General features: G+C 36.5%; 4 protein-coding genes across 4 annotated transcripts; 3 read left to right on the top strand and 1 right to left on the bottom strand.

The window, feature by feature from the left end:
* Positions 1-211: 211 nt before the first annotated feature.
* LOC105167261 (ferredoxin--NADP reductase, root-type isozyme, chloroplastic) lies at positions 212-3,466 on the top strand. The gene is made up of 5 exons (XM_011086902.3): positions 212-450; positions 531-587; positions 1,398-1,730; positions 2,196-2,415; positions 2,618-3,466. The coding sequence occupies exons 1-5, from the start codon at positions 379-381 to the stop codon at positions 3,115-3,117; spliced, it is 1,182 nt and encodes a 393-aa protein (XP_011085204.1). The 5' UTR covers positions 212-378; the 3' UTR covers positions 3,118-3,466.
* A 677-nt stretch (positions 3,467-4,143) lies between these two features.
* Positions 4,144-7,379, top strand: LOC105167260 (ADP-ribosylation factor GTPase-activating protein AGD12). The gene is made up of 9 exons (XM_011086900.3): positions 4,144-4,299; positions 4,975-5,067; positions 5,223-5,304; positions 5,432-5,507; positions 5,589-5,752; positions 5,951-6,104; positions 6,352-6,468; positions 6,657-6,752; positions 6,841-7,379. Exons 2-9 carry the CDS (start codon positions 5,028-5,030, stop codon positions 7,123-7,125), a joined length of 1,014 nt encoding a protein of 337 aa, XP_011085202.1. The 5' UTR covers positions 4,144-4,299; positions 4,975-5,027; the 3' UTR covers positions 7,126-7,379.
* Positions 7,380-8,405: 1,026 nt separating this feature from the next.
* Positions 8,406-8,840, bottom strand: LOC105167259 (GATA zinc finger protein). The gene has a single exon (XM_011086898.2). It carries the CDS (start codon positions 8,838-8,840, stop codon positions 8,406-8,408), a length of 435 nt encoding a protein of 144 aa, XP_011085200.1.
* A 1,937-nt stretch (positions 8,841-10,777) lies between these two features.
* AAE14 (acyl-activating enzyme 14) lies at positions 10,778-14,454 on the top strand. The gene is made up of 10 exons (XM_011086897.3): positions 10,778-11,099; positions 11,494-11,566; positions 11,799-11,964; positions 12,062-12,160; positions 12,282-12,379; positions 12,644-12,837; positions 13,051-13,178; positions 13,383-13,762; positions 13,854-14,059; positions 14,143-14,454. The coding sequence occupies exons 1-10, from the start codon at positions 10,900-10,902 to the stop codon at positions 14,270-14,272; spliced, it is 1,674 nt and encodes a 557-aa protein (XP_011085199.2). The 5' UTR covers positions 10,778-10,899; the 3' UTR covers positions 14,273-14,454.
* The last annotated feature ends 1,142 nt before the right edge of the window (positions 14,455-15,596 follow it).

Here is a 15,596-nt window from a genome sequence, read left to right as displayed (position 1 = left end):
AATTCTGATATTATTTTCAACAAGTTTATAGTTGTTAAATCTATATTGAGACTTAACAGACCTCCAACATCTAACATAAATCCATTATTTTTTATATCAAATCAAGAAAAGTCTAAGTAAACAAACATTATTTTGTAAAAATAATAAAATAAAATTGGGCAACACAAATAGTAGTAGTAGTTGGAAAAGAGAGACGGAGTAGTAGTTGCTAGTGGAAAACCCGAAGAAATGGCACAGAAACAGAGGGGGGTACAGGTAAGGTCTGCACCACCCAAGACCCAAAATCTGTCCTTTGCCACTGCCCAAAGGCTCTCTCACCCCCCACCAGCTTACTTTCACTAATAATTTAGTATAAGACTCCTCAACTCACAAGCTCAGATGCCCCTCTTCATTTCTTCTTATTCTTCCAGTATTACCCAATCAATCATGGCTCATTCCGCCATCACTCAGGTAAACTTCAACCCTTAAACTCTTGGGTTTTTCTGTTATTTTCCGTTTCTGTGATTTTTATCGCCTTTTTTCTTTCGCAGGTCCCAGTTGCTGTCTCTATCAACGCTGATACATCTCTCCCTAAATCCGTGTTTAAGGTTCATCATCCTGGCCCTTTTACTTCTCATGTCAAGATTCGTGTTCTTTTATAATCTGATGTGGTGATCTGATGTTAATCACAGTATTTGGTTCTTTCCTATCATGTCTGCTTAGATGGTCCTGGAATTCTTTTGTCGTTATTGAACTCAATTTTGAATTTTGTCCCATTTAACTTTGTTCAATGAAACAATTGGGAATATGTATTATTTACTGACTCTAAAAATTAGCTTACGAGTTCATGTATTCTTCTTTTTTTTAATTACTTTTCGATGCATTTCTTGTTAGTTTGTAATACAATGTACATCGGCAACGTGGTACCTTCTCCTACAAAGCTCGTAAAGAGGCATACGAGATATACCTGGCTGTTTTTGGATTCTAATATCACATTGCTTTCACGGGCCAGGAACAGGGATCTAATTGTTGGCCAGGTCTAGTAGGAGTTTTTGTGCTTAAACCTGTACATTTGGTTTCTGATAAGTCAAGATCACCTTGTTTGGTGATTCCTGTCAGTTGAATAACCTTATGGTATTGTTCGTGGGGTTTAACATTTTGGTAATCACTTTTATGTGTATGTCGCCGATTATTCTCTCCTTTTTTTTTCTCTTTAATTATCTGCCTCTCAATTGTACTTTTAAGATGTGTCAATAGGAGCTTTTGTAGGTATGTGGATTACATTGGGTTCTCAATAGTTGCTTTAACTATTATCTTTACAAGTTATTACGGTTTTTGAATATCAGGGGTCAATGTTGATAACTATATTTTTAAGGTCTCATGGTTCTTAATAATTATTGAGTCTCATTGTATTGCAGAGCAATAATGTGTCATTCCATGACAAATCATGGAGTTCTCGCTTATCTTTGGACTTTAAAATTGCAATCTCACGGACAAGGGGTCGACCTGTGGTTTGCATGTCAGTGCAACAGGCCAGCCAACCTAAGGTTGCAGTTTCACCTTTAAGCTTAGAAGATGCAAAAGACCCACCACTGCATTTGTACAAGAACAAGGAACCTTATACAGGAACTATAGTTTCTGTAGAAAGGCTTGTTGGTCCGAAAGCTCCTGGAGAGACATGTCACATTGTCATCGATCATGGTGGCAATGTTCCCTACTGGGAAGGACAAAGTTATGGAATCATTCCTCCTGTATGTTCTCTAAATCCTTTTCTGCTTCTAATAGAGTTTATGTTCGGTACACGTAACTTTTTCAACCATTCCTTTGTGGCAACTCTTGTTATAATTCTAGAACATCAAAAGCCTGGTATTTTTATTTGAATTTCTTTGCTGAGTTTTGTGCTGGTGGAGGTGGCTTTTAGGGTGCTGCTGAGATACATTGTGCTTGGAGATGTCATATTTTTGGCTAATAATTCAATTTAATTTCGACAAGTAAACAAATGCTGATTGGAAAAGAAAGGGATGGCAGCTTGGAGAAAATATTAGTCATCTGATATGCAAAATGAATTGAAGATACATTAAATTATTATTCTCTGTAATCTTTTCTGTAGTTCCTGTCTATGAACTGGTTTTGTTCTCATGATGTAAACTAAATATATTAATTTGCAGTACCTTCACCGACTCAGTTTATTGATATTTTTCTGTGTCTTCACTAAGGGCGAGAATCCTAAAAAGCCTGGTAATCCGCACAATGTTCGACTGTATTCTATAGCATCTACTAGGTATGGCGACTTGTTTGATGGCAAGACAGCAAGTTTATGTGTTCGACGTGCTGTCTATTACGATCCTGAGACCGGAAAAGAAGACCCTTCAAAAAAAGGAGTATGCAGCAACTTTTTATGTGATTCAAAGCCTGGTGACAAGGTCCAGATCACAGGTAAGACCATGAGTTAAGATGACACCTCAAGATGTTAATATATGTTACTTTGAGCTATGAAAAATACGTTATATGCAAATTACTTTCAAAATCCATGTTTGTTTGTCATACTCAGGAGAAGAAAAAAAAAAAATCTCCCAGAATTTGTTTGGAAAATTAATTTTACAGGACCCTTCTTATAATCTTGTGCAATTTTTTTCAGGTCCTTCTGGTAAGATAATGCTTCTGCCTGAAGATGACCCAAATGCCACCCACATTATGATTGCCACAGGCACTGGCGTGGCTCCTTTTAGAGGCTATCTTCGACGTATGTTCATGGAGAATGTTCCCACATTCAAGTTTGGTGGCCTCGCTTGGCTTTTCCTTGGGGTCGCTAACAGTGACAGTCTTCTATATGACGACGAATTCTCCAAGTATCTCCGAGACTATCCAGACAATTTCAGATATGACCGAGCTCTTAGCAGAGAACAAAAGAACAGAAATGGAGGCAAGATGTATGTCCAGGACAAAATCGAAGAGTACAGTGATGAAATTTTCAAGCTTTTGGATAACGGGGCACACATTTACTTCTGTGGGCTCAAGGGGATGATGCCGGGCATACAAGATACATTGAAGAGGGTGGCCGAGCAGAGAGGAGAAAGCTGGGATGAGAAGCTCTCACAACTGAAGAAGAAGAAACAATGGCATGTTGAAGTCTATTGAGAACCGCTTTATTGAAACCTCTTCCGTAGTTAATTCAGCATTCTTCTTCTTGTATTGGCAACCTGAAGTTGAACTCCACAAGTGCTTTATATATTCTTGATGATGAAGATGGCATGAACGAAATTAAAAGAACCCATGGATGTTGTGTGAAGACCTTTCTGCTCTACGATTCTTTGTGTATGTGCGTGTGAACATGTTTCAGTAGTTGTCTTGGTTCTGCCAATGAAAATGCACTTGGCTTTTTATAGTTAGACTAGTTTTTGTATTTGTAATATGATGCAGCAGGTAGTTTCTGATCAGTTATTGGATATGAGCTCCTGAATAAATTATTATCACATGTCTTGGCCAATTATAGTATTGATAATTAATATAATTCTGCAAAACATATGAGTCTGACTTGCAGCATATCATAAATAAGATGCTCAAATTTCAACATTTTTTTCTTATTTGAAAACAAAGTAATTTACATCGTTTCCCCTTTCAGTATTAGCATGACTAGGTCTTATTAATTTGTTAATAAAATTAAGTTATTAACTATTTATTCTTTTAGATAAAACTGACTAATTACATATCGTGTTTTTTTAACATATTTTCTTTTAAATTTATGATAAAATATATTTTTTTCTAAAAATATTTAACTTCTGGTTAAGCATATATATATATATATATATTTGTCAATTTCTTTTAAGAAGCATATATGAGTTGTTCGTTATACTATATTTATTGTGTATCTACTATATATATTTATATATATATTAACTTATACTCTCGTTGTAATTTAGAATTTTCACTTAGTAATAAAAATAAATAGTTAATAATTTGGTGATGATTTAATTTGTAAAATACTAAAATAAATTGAAAATAATATACATGACGGGTTTATTAATTTAAGAAAAGTAATTATTATAGGAAGAACAGTTATGGAAGGGGAAATGCATTTTATCCTAAAAGATATTTTCCGGAAGGGTGCGAGGAAAAGGTTTGAGCTAAAAAAAGGATAAATTTAAAATCCAAAAAAGAAAGAAAAAGAATAACAAAAAAGAAGTTGTTATCGTTGATTTCAAATCAAATAAAAACGGCCCGTTTCCTGTCCATCCATCAACACCCCAATATTATTTTCTCTCCCCCATTCCTGATTCCAACTAGCCACCAGCAATTCTCCAGAATCGGGGAAAGAAAAGGGTAACTATTCTATCAACTCTTCTTTTCCAGATCTTTCTATGCTAACTATGCATTCATCTGAATTCTATTCAATCATGTTTATGTATGATGTGATTCTTTCTTTCTGTTCGATCGAGATCAGAGGCAATGATTTGCATTTCAGTCTCTTATAATCTTCCCATATGAAGCCCCTTCGATTCAACCTTTTTTTATACTGATGTCTCTGCATGTTTCAAGATCATTTTCATTTTCCAGTCATCGCTCGAATTTCTGGTTTCTAGAAACGGGTTGCTGCAGAAAATTTTGAATCTGCCCATTCTTCTGGCATTTTCAGTAATTTCATTTCTTGGTCCTTCATGGCATGTCAAGAGTGATTCTTTCTTCTTCTAAATATATTTTGTATTGCACGTCAAGAACGATGTGCACCACACAAGAGGTTTGAAATTCTGCAGGCTGATTATTCTGTGCTTGTCTCATTCTGGATTTGCTTAAGCTTTCAGTAAAGTTGGTTTTTCATTCAAGAAATGGCTTAATACGGTTTCTTGTTAAAAGAAAAAATGGCTTAATACTGTTTCGTGTAAAACGATAAGATGCTTTACAAGGATTTTCTCTTTGAAATTTAGCTTACTTGTAGGGTAAATTCCACAATCTCTTCAAAAAATGCATTGCTCAATCCTCTGGTGGATAATTGTGCAGGTTCTTAATAAAGGCTAGTTTAGTTGAATGATAGTCATAGCGGAAACGGAGCAATGAGCCACCGTCAATCTGCCCTGGGGAGACCATCTTCAGGTGAGCCTTTATGTCTTCTTGAATTTAGTAGGAAAAATTATTGAGTAATATACTTCGTACATGTTTTTTTAAGAGCTTTCAATTGAATTTCGCACCTCAATTTTTTTCAATTTGTGTCAGCTCAACCCTTTCTTTGGTCCCTGAAAAACGTACAGGTAAAAAGAGATTGAAGGATCTTTTGGTTCAACGTGATAATCGTTTATGTGCAGATTGTGGTGCTCCAGACCCAAAATGGGCGTAAGTCCTACCACTTTTTGCCTCTTCTCTATTCTTCATTAGTAGGTTATCAATGCTGACACTTTAAATCTTAAAGAGCTTTTGGTTGTATGACCCCTCTGTGCTTCAATTATTTATGCCTTCTCAGATCATCAAATATTGGAGTTTTTTTATGCTTGAAGTGCTGTGCTGTCCACAGAAACCTTGGCACGCATATTTCAAAGGTGATTGCTTCAGGACTCTCTCCATGAGTGAGAAGCCTTCCTGCTTCTTGTTTCTTTAGCACATGATCTTCTATCCTGCAGGTTTTGTCTGTGACATTGGATGAATGGTCTGAGGATGAAATTGATGCAATGATGGAGGTTGGTGGAAATGCATCTGCAAATTCTATCTATGAGGCTTATCTTCCTGAAGGGGTGAAAAAGCCAAGACCAGATGCTCCCCACGATGAGCGCACAAAGTATATTAGGTGAAGCAAAATGGAAACATGCGACAATTGTTGATTTCCGATTTGTGTTGGTCACTCTCGAAGTTTTTTCCATTTTGTTTTTATTCAGCTACTGCACTTTACTTCTTGCTTTTTGTCTTCCACCAGTTGCTTATTCTTCCAACTCCCCACGGCATAAGTTTTTGCAGGATATCATTTCATTCTGTTTGTTCTTTTCAGGTCTAAGTATGAGCTTCAAGAATTTTTAAAACCTAGCCTGCGTATTAAGTCCGGTCCTTCCTCAAAGCAATCCTTACAAGCAAGTTTATCCGGGAAGAAAATGAATGAGAGGAAGGGTTCAATGGATAACAAAACAGTATCATCAATGAATGCGGTATGTTTCCAGACATGTTTACTCCATTCCACTAATGGTAACTGTTTTCTACTTGTGGATGTGCATTTCAATAGCGACAGTAGTCTAGGTTTCCTTAGTTTTGCTAAATGACTGCTGTTATAGGAGGTGAAGAATCATTTATTATAAAACAGTTCATCAAGGTGATATAATTTGTTCTTTGGGTTCTTGGTGCTTCTCATGGATTACTATCTTATACATGTGAAGCTAATGCCAAACATCGTCACAGAATGGCGTGTCGGAATTTATCGGGATGTTGAAGGTTAGAGTACTTAAGGGCACAAACTTAGCAATTCGAGATATGCTATCTAGTGATCCGTATATTATCTTGACGCTTGGCCAGCAGGTTGGTGTGTTTCCTTGCTTTAGTCAGAGAAATGAAAAAGTTCAAAACACATTTGAGTTACTAATTTGATTAAAAAATGAAGGAATATAAAAGAGGGAAAAAAAATATTAACAACAATAAAGAGTTGTTCTTGCATGATTTTCCATATGTTTTTTAACTCTACGTCTAACCATTGTTTGAGTTTCCAGAAAGTGCAAACAAGTGTGGTAACGAGCAATCTGAATCCTGTGTGGAATGAGGAACTTGATCTTGCTGTTCCACAAGATTACGGCTCGATAAAACTGGTAAGCCCTTGTATTCCAACTAGTTTGATGAATCACGAAAAAACTAAAAGAGAGAATGCTGATGCTCCCCCATGCAATCCGTGTCCAGCAAGTTTATGATCACGACATGTTCTCCGCGGATGATATAATGGGGGAAGCGGAGATAGATATTCAACCAATGATAACATCGGCATTGGCGTTTGGAGATGCTACAATGTTTGGAGACATGCAGATTGGGAAATGGCTGAAATCATATGACAATGCTCTTATAGAAGATAGCACTGTGAACATTGTTGCTGGGAAGGTGAAGCAGGACCTATGGCTCAGGCTCCAGAATGTAGAATCTGGAGAGGTGGAACTTGAACTAGAGTGGACTCCCCTCCTCGACCAATAGATCCATCACATTACTATAGTTGTATGTATATAACATATTCATGCTTATTCCAATCCTTTCGCCTTCATCATCCTATTTCTTATTGGAAAATAAATTACCTAATTTAGGATGTCTTTCTTTCTTTTGTTTTTTTTGCCAATATTCATATGTTAGTATTTTTTAAAAGAAGAAGTTTTGATGTACTGTTTCATTTTATTTTTGAAAAAATAAATGTATGAAAGAGTACTTGAGCCCGAGGAGCCTTTGTGTATTCACCCTCTTCTCAATTATTTTCTTGTTATATTTTATGGAAGTTTATATTTATTCGAATATTACATTCTTAGTCAATTGGTTGGATGGCTGCCATAAGTTTTAAATTGGGGATAATGGCATCATTGCTGCCCCCAATCTGAGCAACAATGTGGCATCGCCTGGGAAGGTGGTGGGTAGGCAATAAGGAGCTAGGGTTTGGTGGGGAGGGGGTAGGGAAAACGGGTAATTTGGGAGGTTGATTGATAAGGTGACATGGGTGATATGTTATATTTCAATAGTTGAGGTGAGGAAGAACAAATTATTTTAATCCACACAGACAAATAATGAAAATTTTCCAAATTTTTAAGATTATGTGAGGAATTCCAACAAAAGTAAGGCTTTTGAATTATTTAAAAATTACAGTCCATCAAAAAGTATTTCCAAAGTCAAATGGAAATCTGGTGGATCCTTAGCTTGCTATGAGAGTCCCAGCTGGCGATTAATCAAATGTCATTTTCCTGAATTATTATTCATCAATCTTCACCGAATCTTGACGCTTTAATCCCTATCTTCCTTTCTTATCCAAAAATTGTTCTTCATTGTCTTTTCTCTTATCTTTCTTTTTATTACAAATGTGGCCAGTGTAGGAATAATCCCACGCTCCAAAAGTAATTTCATTTTAGCCTTTTCCAACACCAATCACATTTTTAGGAAATGGAATCACACTAAGCGCATAGCTATTAAGCCCAAATTGAATTTGACTCAATTACTTACGGTGTGGTTTGTATATAACTCATAATTATTAAAAGACAGTACACTGCAAATGTTAATAAATGAGACATCAACAACTTTCATACAACCCTTTAATAAATAGTTTTCTTGAGAAGTGGAAATCAGATATTCTTAAACTTGATGGGGGAAAAGGCACATGCATGGGCAGGCAGAAATAGAATCATGTAGACAAACAACAAATCAAAGAGCGGTAATTAATTAAGAGCTTCATTAATCAACCTAATAATAATAATAATTAAATCAACATTAACTAGCTACTACTTATCATTGGGTGCATGGAGCTCAGAATTTGACGATAATCTCTCTGCTTCCGCCTTCTGCCTGCGGTTGCGGAGCCGAACGACGAAAAACATCCCCGAGACAATCAGCAAAACGATGCCCGCCATCCCAAAAACCGCACTCGCCACCAGCAAACCCATCCTCACGTGCTCTCTGCGGATGCCTCCACCGCTCGACCACGTGTCGTCGCTGATATTCTGCGCCTCCGGAAACGGCACCGACGACTCCGTCGTAGTCGAGCCGAAGAAGGAGAGCATTTGTTGTGCGTCACCCTTTTGAGTGGGCGCTGAAGCGTGCCCTTGGTAGACTAGGCCGTGATCCGAGGGACGGAGGTCGCGGCCAGCTGACAGGCTGACGATGGTTGCCATAGCAACGAAGGTTGAGACGCCGTAGTGGAAGAGATTGAGGCGCATGTTGAGGTTAGTTATGAGAATTTGGGGTTTCAGTGAACTGCAGCTGATGTTTCGTGGTGTGACAGTGAAAATAAGTGGGTGTGCTTTGTGTTAGTCAAAAATAGCAACAGTTGAAGGCGTGATGGGTTGTGGGAGAGCAGTGTGTTTGTGTGTATGAAACATGGTGCTGAGAAGTAAAGGCAATTTGTTGGGCTTGGAGCCTTAAACATGGCAGGCTGGTTCTCATTGGCCCAATTGTCTTAGCAACACAAATTTGAGTGTAGGTGTGGTGACAATGTTGATTTCCATATTTGAATGTGTTTAAAAGGTTTTGGAAAAGACAAAGGAAGGTGATAGAATATTTACGTATACAAATAGTTGTCCAAATATTTAAGTTTTAATTAAATTGAGTGATCTTAATTGAAACTCAACTACTACTTAATTTTATCTTTAACTTTCCCAGAGAAAACAGAGTTTTTATAATAACACGTGATTCTGCTCATTCTCCATCCACCCCTTTTTCTCTATTTTAGAACCATCACTTCATCAATATTTTAATTATTCTGTAAACCTAATCAGCTATCATACTATGGAACTTCCACCTACACTCTATGTAACTACCAATATATCAAATATTTTTATTATTTAAAAATTTATAAATATTTGATAAAAAATTATATAATTATTGAATGGAGATACCAACTTGTTAACTTTGTATTTAATGTATTTTTTTCTTTTTTTAAAAAAAATTAAGAATTATTCAAGTAAATAAAAAAATAAAAATTCTAAAAGAATATTATCTACTTAGTTCATAAATAAAATTATAATTCCTAATTTTTAAATATATTTTCATGATTTCATCACAAAAAATGAATAAAATCATAATAGAGGTTAACAAATTGAATTAATATTAAAATTAAAAAAAAAATTCGATTATAAGAAAAAATCTATATCATATATCCATATCCGGAGGGTGTGCGGGAGAGTAGAGATGAGTAGTCTAGGCACGCCTGACAAATGCTTGGTATTCAACACAACACCCACCCTCCCTTCCTCCTACCCAATCTTTGAGTAACTCGCCGCCACCGCCACCGCCACCGTCCCCCACCCATCCTTAATCACACTCAAAGGTCAATCAACAATAGTTGTATTGTTACGCTATCCATCATAAATACCAAATTATTATACATGCTAAAAGTCTCTAAACTGTTTCTATTCCAACGTTGAATTCAAATCCAAACATTGAATTCAATTACCCTCATTTCTTTCTTCCTGTTATTGATTCATTGCAACAAATATAATATATTGACTTGATTTGTTTATTAATTGCAAGATTTTAACGGAACCTTTTTCATTTTTTATTAGAAATATATATATATATATATATATATAAAGATTTAATTGTTTTTGTTAGAAGTGAAGTAATTAGGCAGTAGTGTAAAGAGAAGAAGCTGAATAATTAGCAATGGGAATAAAACCAATTTAATGGTCAACTTTAGACCCAAAATTATTAAGTAATACATAAATCAACTAAAAAACAAAACAGTAGACATTATTAGAAATATTAATTGTTGATGCATGAGGAGTGTTGTGTGTGTATGAGGTATGTTGATGGTAGCAAGAGCAGCAGTAGTTAGTATTATTGTATAATAATTAGCTGGCAGCTCACATGCTGTTTATTATATACTCTGGTATTTATTAATTAATATTATTGAGTTGAAGTTCGAATCCCCAAAAATAATTAAATACTCTTTTTTATAATTGGTTTGATGAGTTGCAGTCTGCAGAGGCAGAAGACATGCGGCTTCACTCGCTTTCTAATTTCACCAACTTCATTTCTCTAATATTAGCTTAGGACAAAACTCCCATTTTCTTCCTATTCACTTTTGTTTTTATTTTTAATTTTAATTTTTGAATGAGTCTTGAGTACTACTTTATATAAACTCCACTTTTATTACAACTCTTCTGAATACGATAAAAAGGATAGAAAGTGTTTCCTCTCTCTCTCTCCCTCTCTCTCCATATCTTTCTCACCCTTCACTGCTATCTACACTTCTCTGGCTTCCCCTATTTGCTCTTAATGGCTACTTATTCCCACGCCCACATCTGCCAGTGCTTGAGCCGCCTCGCCACCGCCCGCCCCCACTCTACCCTTTCCATCTATGGCCACCGCCGCAAAACCGGAATGCAATTCGTCCAAGGAGTTCTGGCCCTCGCCCGCCGCCTTCTTCACCTCGGTGTCTGCCCCGGCCACGTCGTTTCCATTTCTGCTCTCAACAGGTTTTACTCTCCAAATTACAACTAGCTAGTGCACCCAAATTTCGCTAGTATAATATATTGTTTGAAAATAGGACGGCTGTATATGTATGTATACTTGGTCAGCATGCATGTTTCCTAGCTAATTCTGACTTGTTTCTAGTTACTGCTGTTCAAGCATGATGCACAACCTTTATCCCATTTTGTACATCTCCTTGTGCTATTTTGACAGTCCAAGCAACCAATCCAAGTCGTATACAGATCAGTGATCTTTTGATCCATCCCTTGCTTTCAAAGGACCGATTTAAAAAATGTCAATTGTTACCCGTTTGATCTGAATATTTGTTTCTGATTATATTGGAGTGTAATTGACTGCAGCATGAACCTGATGAAAGCTGGTTGAATTTTTTTGTTTCAGTGATTTGTACTTGGAATGGATGCTTGCTATTACTTACGTTGGAGGAATTGCTGCTCCACTCAACTATCGATGGGTTCGAAACTCGGATTTCTAGTCCTGCTGTTATCACCAATTTTTTATTGGGATTTAAATAGATAGAAAGAAATTCAAATAAAAAAATGAAATGATTTTTCATGTTTCAGTGGGATGACGATGCTTCTTAGTTCGTAATTACGAAATTTATTCTATTCGATGCCACTTTAGGAACCGTGATAAATTATATATCGTAGACAAATTGTGGTGCTAACCTACAACATATTTTGCAGAGTTTGGAAGAGGCAAAATCAGCGATGGAGGTCGCACAACCTGTGTTACTAGTTACCGATTCAAGCCGTGGTTTTTGGCATTCCAAGTTTCAGATCGATTCTGTGCCATCTCTGCGGTGGCATGTTTTAATGGACATGCCTGTTCAAGGGAATGACAAGGGGACTGGTAAGGCATCTGTATTGAAAATTTAGATGATCAAGCATACAACCTAGTACGTATGAAGGCATGTATATGTAATAAAGCTCTTGTCTTGAAATTGCAGTTTTTGCTACTGAATTGCTTAACGAGCCTACTGAAAGATCTGTTACGCTAGACTATCTTTGGGCACCTGAAGGAGCTGCAGTTATATGTTTCACCTCAGGTTTTAGCTAATTTTCCATCTCATTCTTTTCTATTTTGCTTTTTCTTCCTTTTTGCTTTATATTAATATGTAAGACAGAGCAATTGGTGATACCTAATTTGGTTTTTCTTGATGCCCATAGGTACCACTGGAAGACCAAAAGGAGCCACCATAAGCCATTTAGCACTAGTCGTGCAATCCCTAGCAAAAATTGCATTTGTTCACTACGATGAGGATGATGTATGCATTTTTTTCTTTTTTTCCCCTGAGATTTCCTTTCTGTTTATGTTTTTCTCCTAAGAATTGTTGAGAAAATAGAATCTTCGCTATTGCTTTCGGATTAAAAAAATTGAAGTCTAGAAAAATGGCACCCAGTTTCTACATATCATGTTCCATGGGAGATTCAAATGAAATTTATGTCTGCTGCTGGAATCTAATCTCCAATTCAAATGAAATTTATGTCTGCTGCTGGAATCTAATCTCCACATTCATGAACTCTGGCAGGTCTATCTCCACACTGCTCCCCTGTGCCATATAGGTGGGATATCATCAGCCATGGCAATGTTAATGGCAGGCGGTTGTCATGTTATGCTACCAAAGTTTGACACTAATTTAGCAATTCAAGCCATTAAGGAGCACAACGTCACTTCTTTCATCACTGTACCCACAATTATGGCTGATCTCATCTCCTTTAATAGGTAAAGGAAGACGCTCTTTAGTCTGATATAGTGATTCTGGTTATGTTTTGACACTTTTGAGAATTGATACAAGTTTGTACTACTACCAAACATTAACTAGGCATATTTTAATATCATTTTGCTCTTATCTAACGATTTTACAAGAGATCATATGATGTATTTGTTTCTGGATATGCCTAGTCTGTTGTATTGATCTGTAAAAACTTTTCACAGGATGAAGAAAACATCTGAAACTTTCGAATCTGTGAAAAAGATTCTGAATGGAGGTGGTGGTCTGTCAGTTGAGCTCATCAGAGAAGCAACCGAAATTTTTCCGAGAGCCACACTTCTCTCTGCTTATGGTGTGTTTTCATGATCTTATGTTAAATCTCTCTTTTGTTTTCTTTCTTCAAATAACTTGAATTGAGTTTTTGAACTCCATCTACATCAAATCAGCTTGCCTAAATTACCCCTCAACCTTCCCAACTTTTCTTGATCCACTGTATTCTGTTGCAGAAGCATAAACATTCTTCTGACACGATATTTCATATCTCGACCCGTTGCAGGAATGACAGAGGCATGTTCTTCTCTGACCTTCATGACCCTTTATGATCCAGCAAAAGACAGCAGCTTCCAGCAGCCACATGATGTCAAAAAATCTAACTTAAGTCACGAAGGAGGTGTTTGTGTAGGGAAACCAGCACCGCATATTGAACTAAGAATAAGTGCTGAGGAATCTTTATGTGCTGGGAGAATATTGATGAGGGGTCCCCATGCAATGCTCCATTACTGGGGTCAAAGTCCGCCAAAGCATTTGAATCCCGTACATGAAGGCTGGCTTGACACAGGAGATATAGGGCAGATAGACGACCATGGTAATCTCTGGCTTATTGGGCGTGAAAAGGATAGAATCAAGAGTGGAGGGGAGAACATTTACCCAGAAGAGGTAATCATGTTACCCAACCTGTATACTAATCTTTCCTAATCGGATATTCAAGTTTGTTGGCAAAGCACACATGTAAACTGATGTGATACAGGTAGAGGCCGTCTTATCCCAGCATCCTGGAATTTCCAGAACTGTTGTTGTTGGAGTTCCAGATTCTCGGTTAACAGAGATGGTGATTGCCTGTGTTCAACCAAACGACGGTTGGCGATGGGCTGAATTTGACAGCAACAAAGACCAGATCCAATGTTTATCCAGTGAGATCCTCAAGCACTTTTGTAAGGAAAAGAACTTAACAGGGTATGTCTTAGTTTCACATATTCATAGTCCCTTTACCTCTGCCAAGTTTCAGACTGGTGTAAGAAAATCTTCAATCCATGCAGGTTTAAAATTCCCAAAAGATTTATTTTATGGAGGAAGACATTTCCAATGACAACAACTGGGAAATTAAAGAGGGACCAAGTCAGAGCAGAAGTAATGTCTGAAACGCAATTCCTGTCCAGCAAACTATAACCCAACAACTACGTCCTTCTGGGAGCCCACCCCCACAGACGAAATCCAATAGACATGTATTTCGCGCTGTTGGTTCTGGTTCTTTGTGAAACAAAATAAGGCTAATGCTGGTGAAGTTCTAAATTGGAATTAGGCAGTGCCACTGGCATTTAAAGTTAAACAATAAAACGTTTGAAATGAAATTCAAGTCCATAATGAGAAATGGCATATAATTAAAGTGCATCCAGCCTGGAGACCAGCATCATATGATTAAAGGTGGTAATCATCACCTAAAAAAAGTAAACAAAATTACCATTAAGCAACCAAACTCCTGATTACCACTCTTGAAAAACCAACCCATGCCTTCTTCCTTTGTTCTATTAATATCAACTCAATCCCCCTTTTCACAATTAATCATTTCCTTGCAAGATTGTTCTAAAGTCGCTCACATGCCGTAACCCAACAACATTGTCATTTCTTTTACCATCATAATTGAGTTTTTAAATATTAAATAACATAAATTATTTCATATCAGCTTTATTATAGAGTCAATGGCATACTTCAGATGCATTTTTATATTTTTACACTCAATTTCATATAAAAAAGAGAACCTAACTATTTTACTCAATTGGGAGCCGTATATGTTTTGAATTTTATTGATATGGTAAGAAAATAAGTAAAAGTATTATTGAAATGAATTCTCACGTGACTTGCGATTCGATCAGCGATGTATTGTCCTTTGTGGCTCCATAATAATTTCACGAGTTTGTTTTAAAAAAGCGTTTTACAATCTTGACCTATTCAATCCCAAAATAAGGTGTTATTTGTTTTGGTCTCAGTTGCATAAGGAGGAGCGCTTCTCGAGGTAAATAGGGTATTAGGTTTTATAAGCTACTCAAACTCATTGTTTGCAACTGATTTAGGATGATTGCATACATAATCAACCCCTAACAAGAGGATTGAGTAACTTATAAATCTCAAGGCATCTTCTCTCTAGCAAGATGTCTTAATATGACAAAATCGTACGACTTTTTCTTATAAAAATAAAATAAATATGAATAATACTTCATTACGAAATTGACCCTATAAATTATTTACGCCCTGTTTAAAATAAAATTACAACATACATACAATATCAAAGTAACAATAGCTAACATAATGTAATACCGATCAAATGGGTAGCCATATCAAATTATTTTCATTTATTATGATTTTTGGGTTCTAACTTGCACAAAACACACATGCTCTATCAAGTTGAAGACAACATCTGTATTGAGTGGCGGGTAAGAGTATTAAAATATTAATAAAAGAGGAGCGATTTTGGACGGAGTCTGTGTCTGTGTCT

The sequence above is a fragment of the Sesamum indicum genome, linkage group LG8 (assembly GCF_026168435.1).
Source record: "Sesamum indicum cultivar Baizhima isolate 11 linkage group LG8, ASM2616843v1, whole genome shotgun sequence".
Taxonomy (NCBI): domain Eukaryota; kingdom Viridiplantae; phylum Streptophyta; class Magnoliopsida; order Lamiales; family Pedaliaceae; genus Sesamum; species Sesamum indicum.
This window is presented reverse-complemented; position numbering and strand designations above follow the sequence as displayed.

Excerpts from the sequence above, each read along its gene's own strand:
- LOC105167260 (XM_011086900.3), top strand. The coding sequence starts at position 5,028 with ATGAGCCACCGTCAATCTGCCCTGGGGAGACCATCTTCAG. Across the intron at positions 5,305-5,431 it reads GCTCCAGACCCAAAATGGGC|ATCATCAAATATTGGAGTTT; the intron begins GTAAGTCCTACC and ends ATGCCTTCTCAG. Across the intron at positions 6,105-6,351 it reads CAGTATCATCAATGAATGCG|AATGGCGTGTCGGAATTTAT; the intron begins GTATGTTTCCAG and ends ACATCGTCACAG.
- AAE14 (XM_011086897.3), top strand. The coding sequence starts at position 10,900 with ATGGCTACTTATTCCCACGCCCACATCTGCCAGTGCTTGAGCCGCCTC. Across the intron at positions 11,965-12,061 it reads AGGGAATGACAAGGGGACTG|TTTTTGCTACTGAATTGCTT; the intron begins GTAAGGCATCTG and ends TTGAAATTGCAG. Across the intron at positions 12,838-13,050 it reads GATCTCATCTCCTTTAATAG|GATGAAGAAAACATCTGAAA; the intron begins GTAAAGGAAGAC and ends AACTTTTCACAG.
- LOC105167261 (XM_011086902.3), top strand. The coding sequence starts at position 379 with ATGCCCCTCTTCATTTCTTCTTATTCTTCCAGTATTACCCAATCAATC. Across the intron at positions 451-530 it reads CTCATTCCGCCATCACTCAG|GTCCCAGTTGCTGTCTCTAT; the intron begins GTAAACTTCAAC and ends TTTCTTTCGCAG. Across the intron at positions 588-1,397 it reads TCCCTAAATCCGTGTTTAAG|AGCAATAATGTGTCATTCCA; the intron begins GTTCATCATCCT and ends ATTGTATTGCAG.
- LOC105167259 (XM_011086898.2), bottom strand. The coding sequence starts at position 8,840 with ATGCGCCTCAATCTCTTCCACTACGGCGTCTCAACCTTCGTTGCTATG.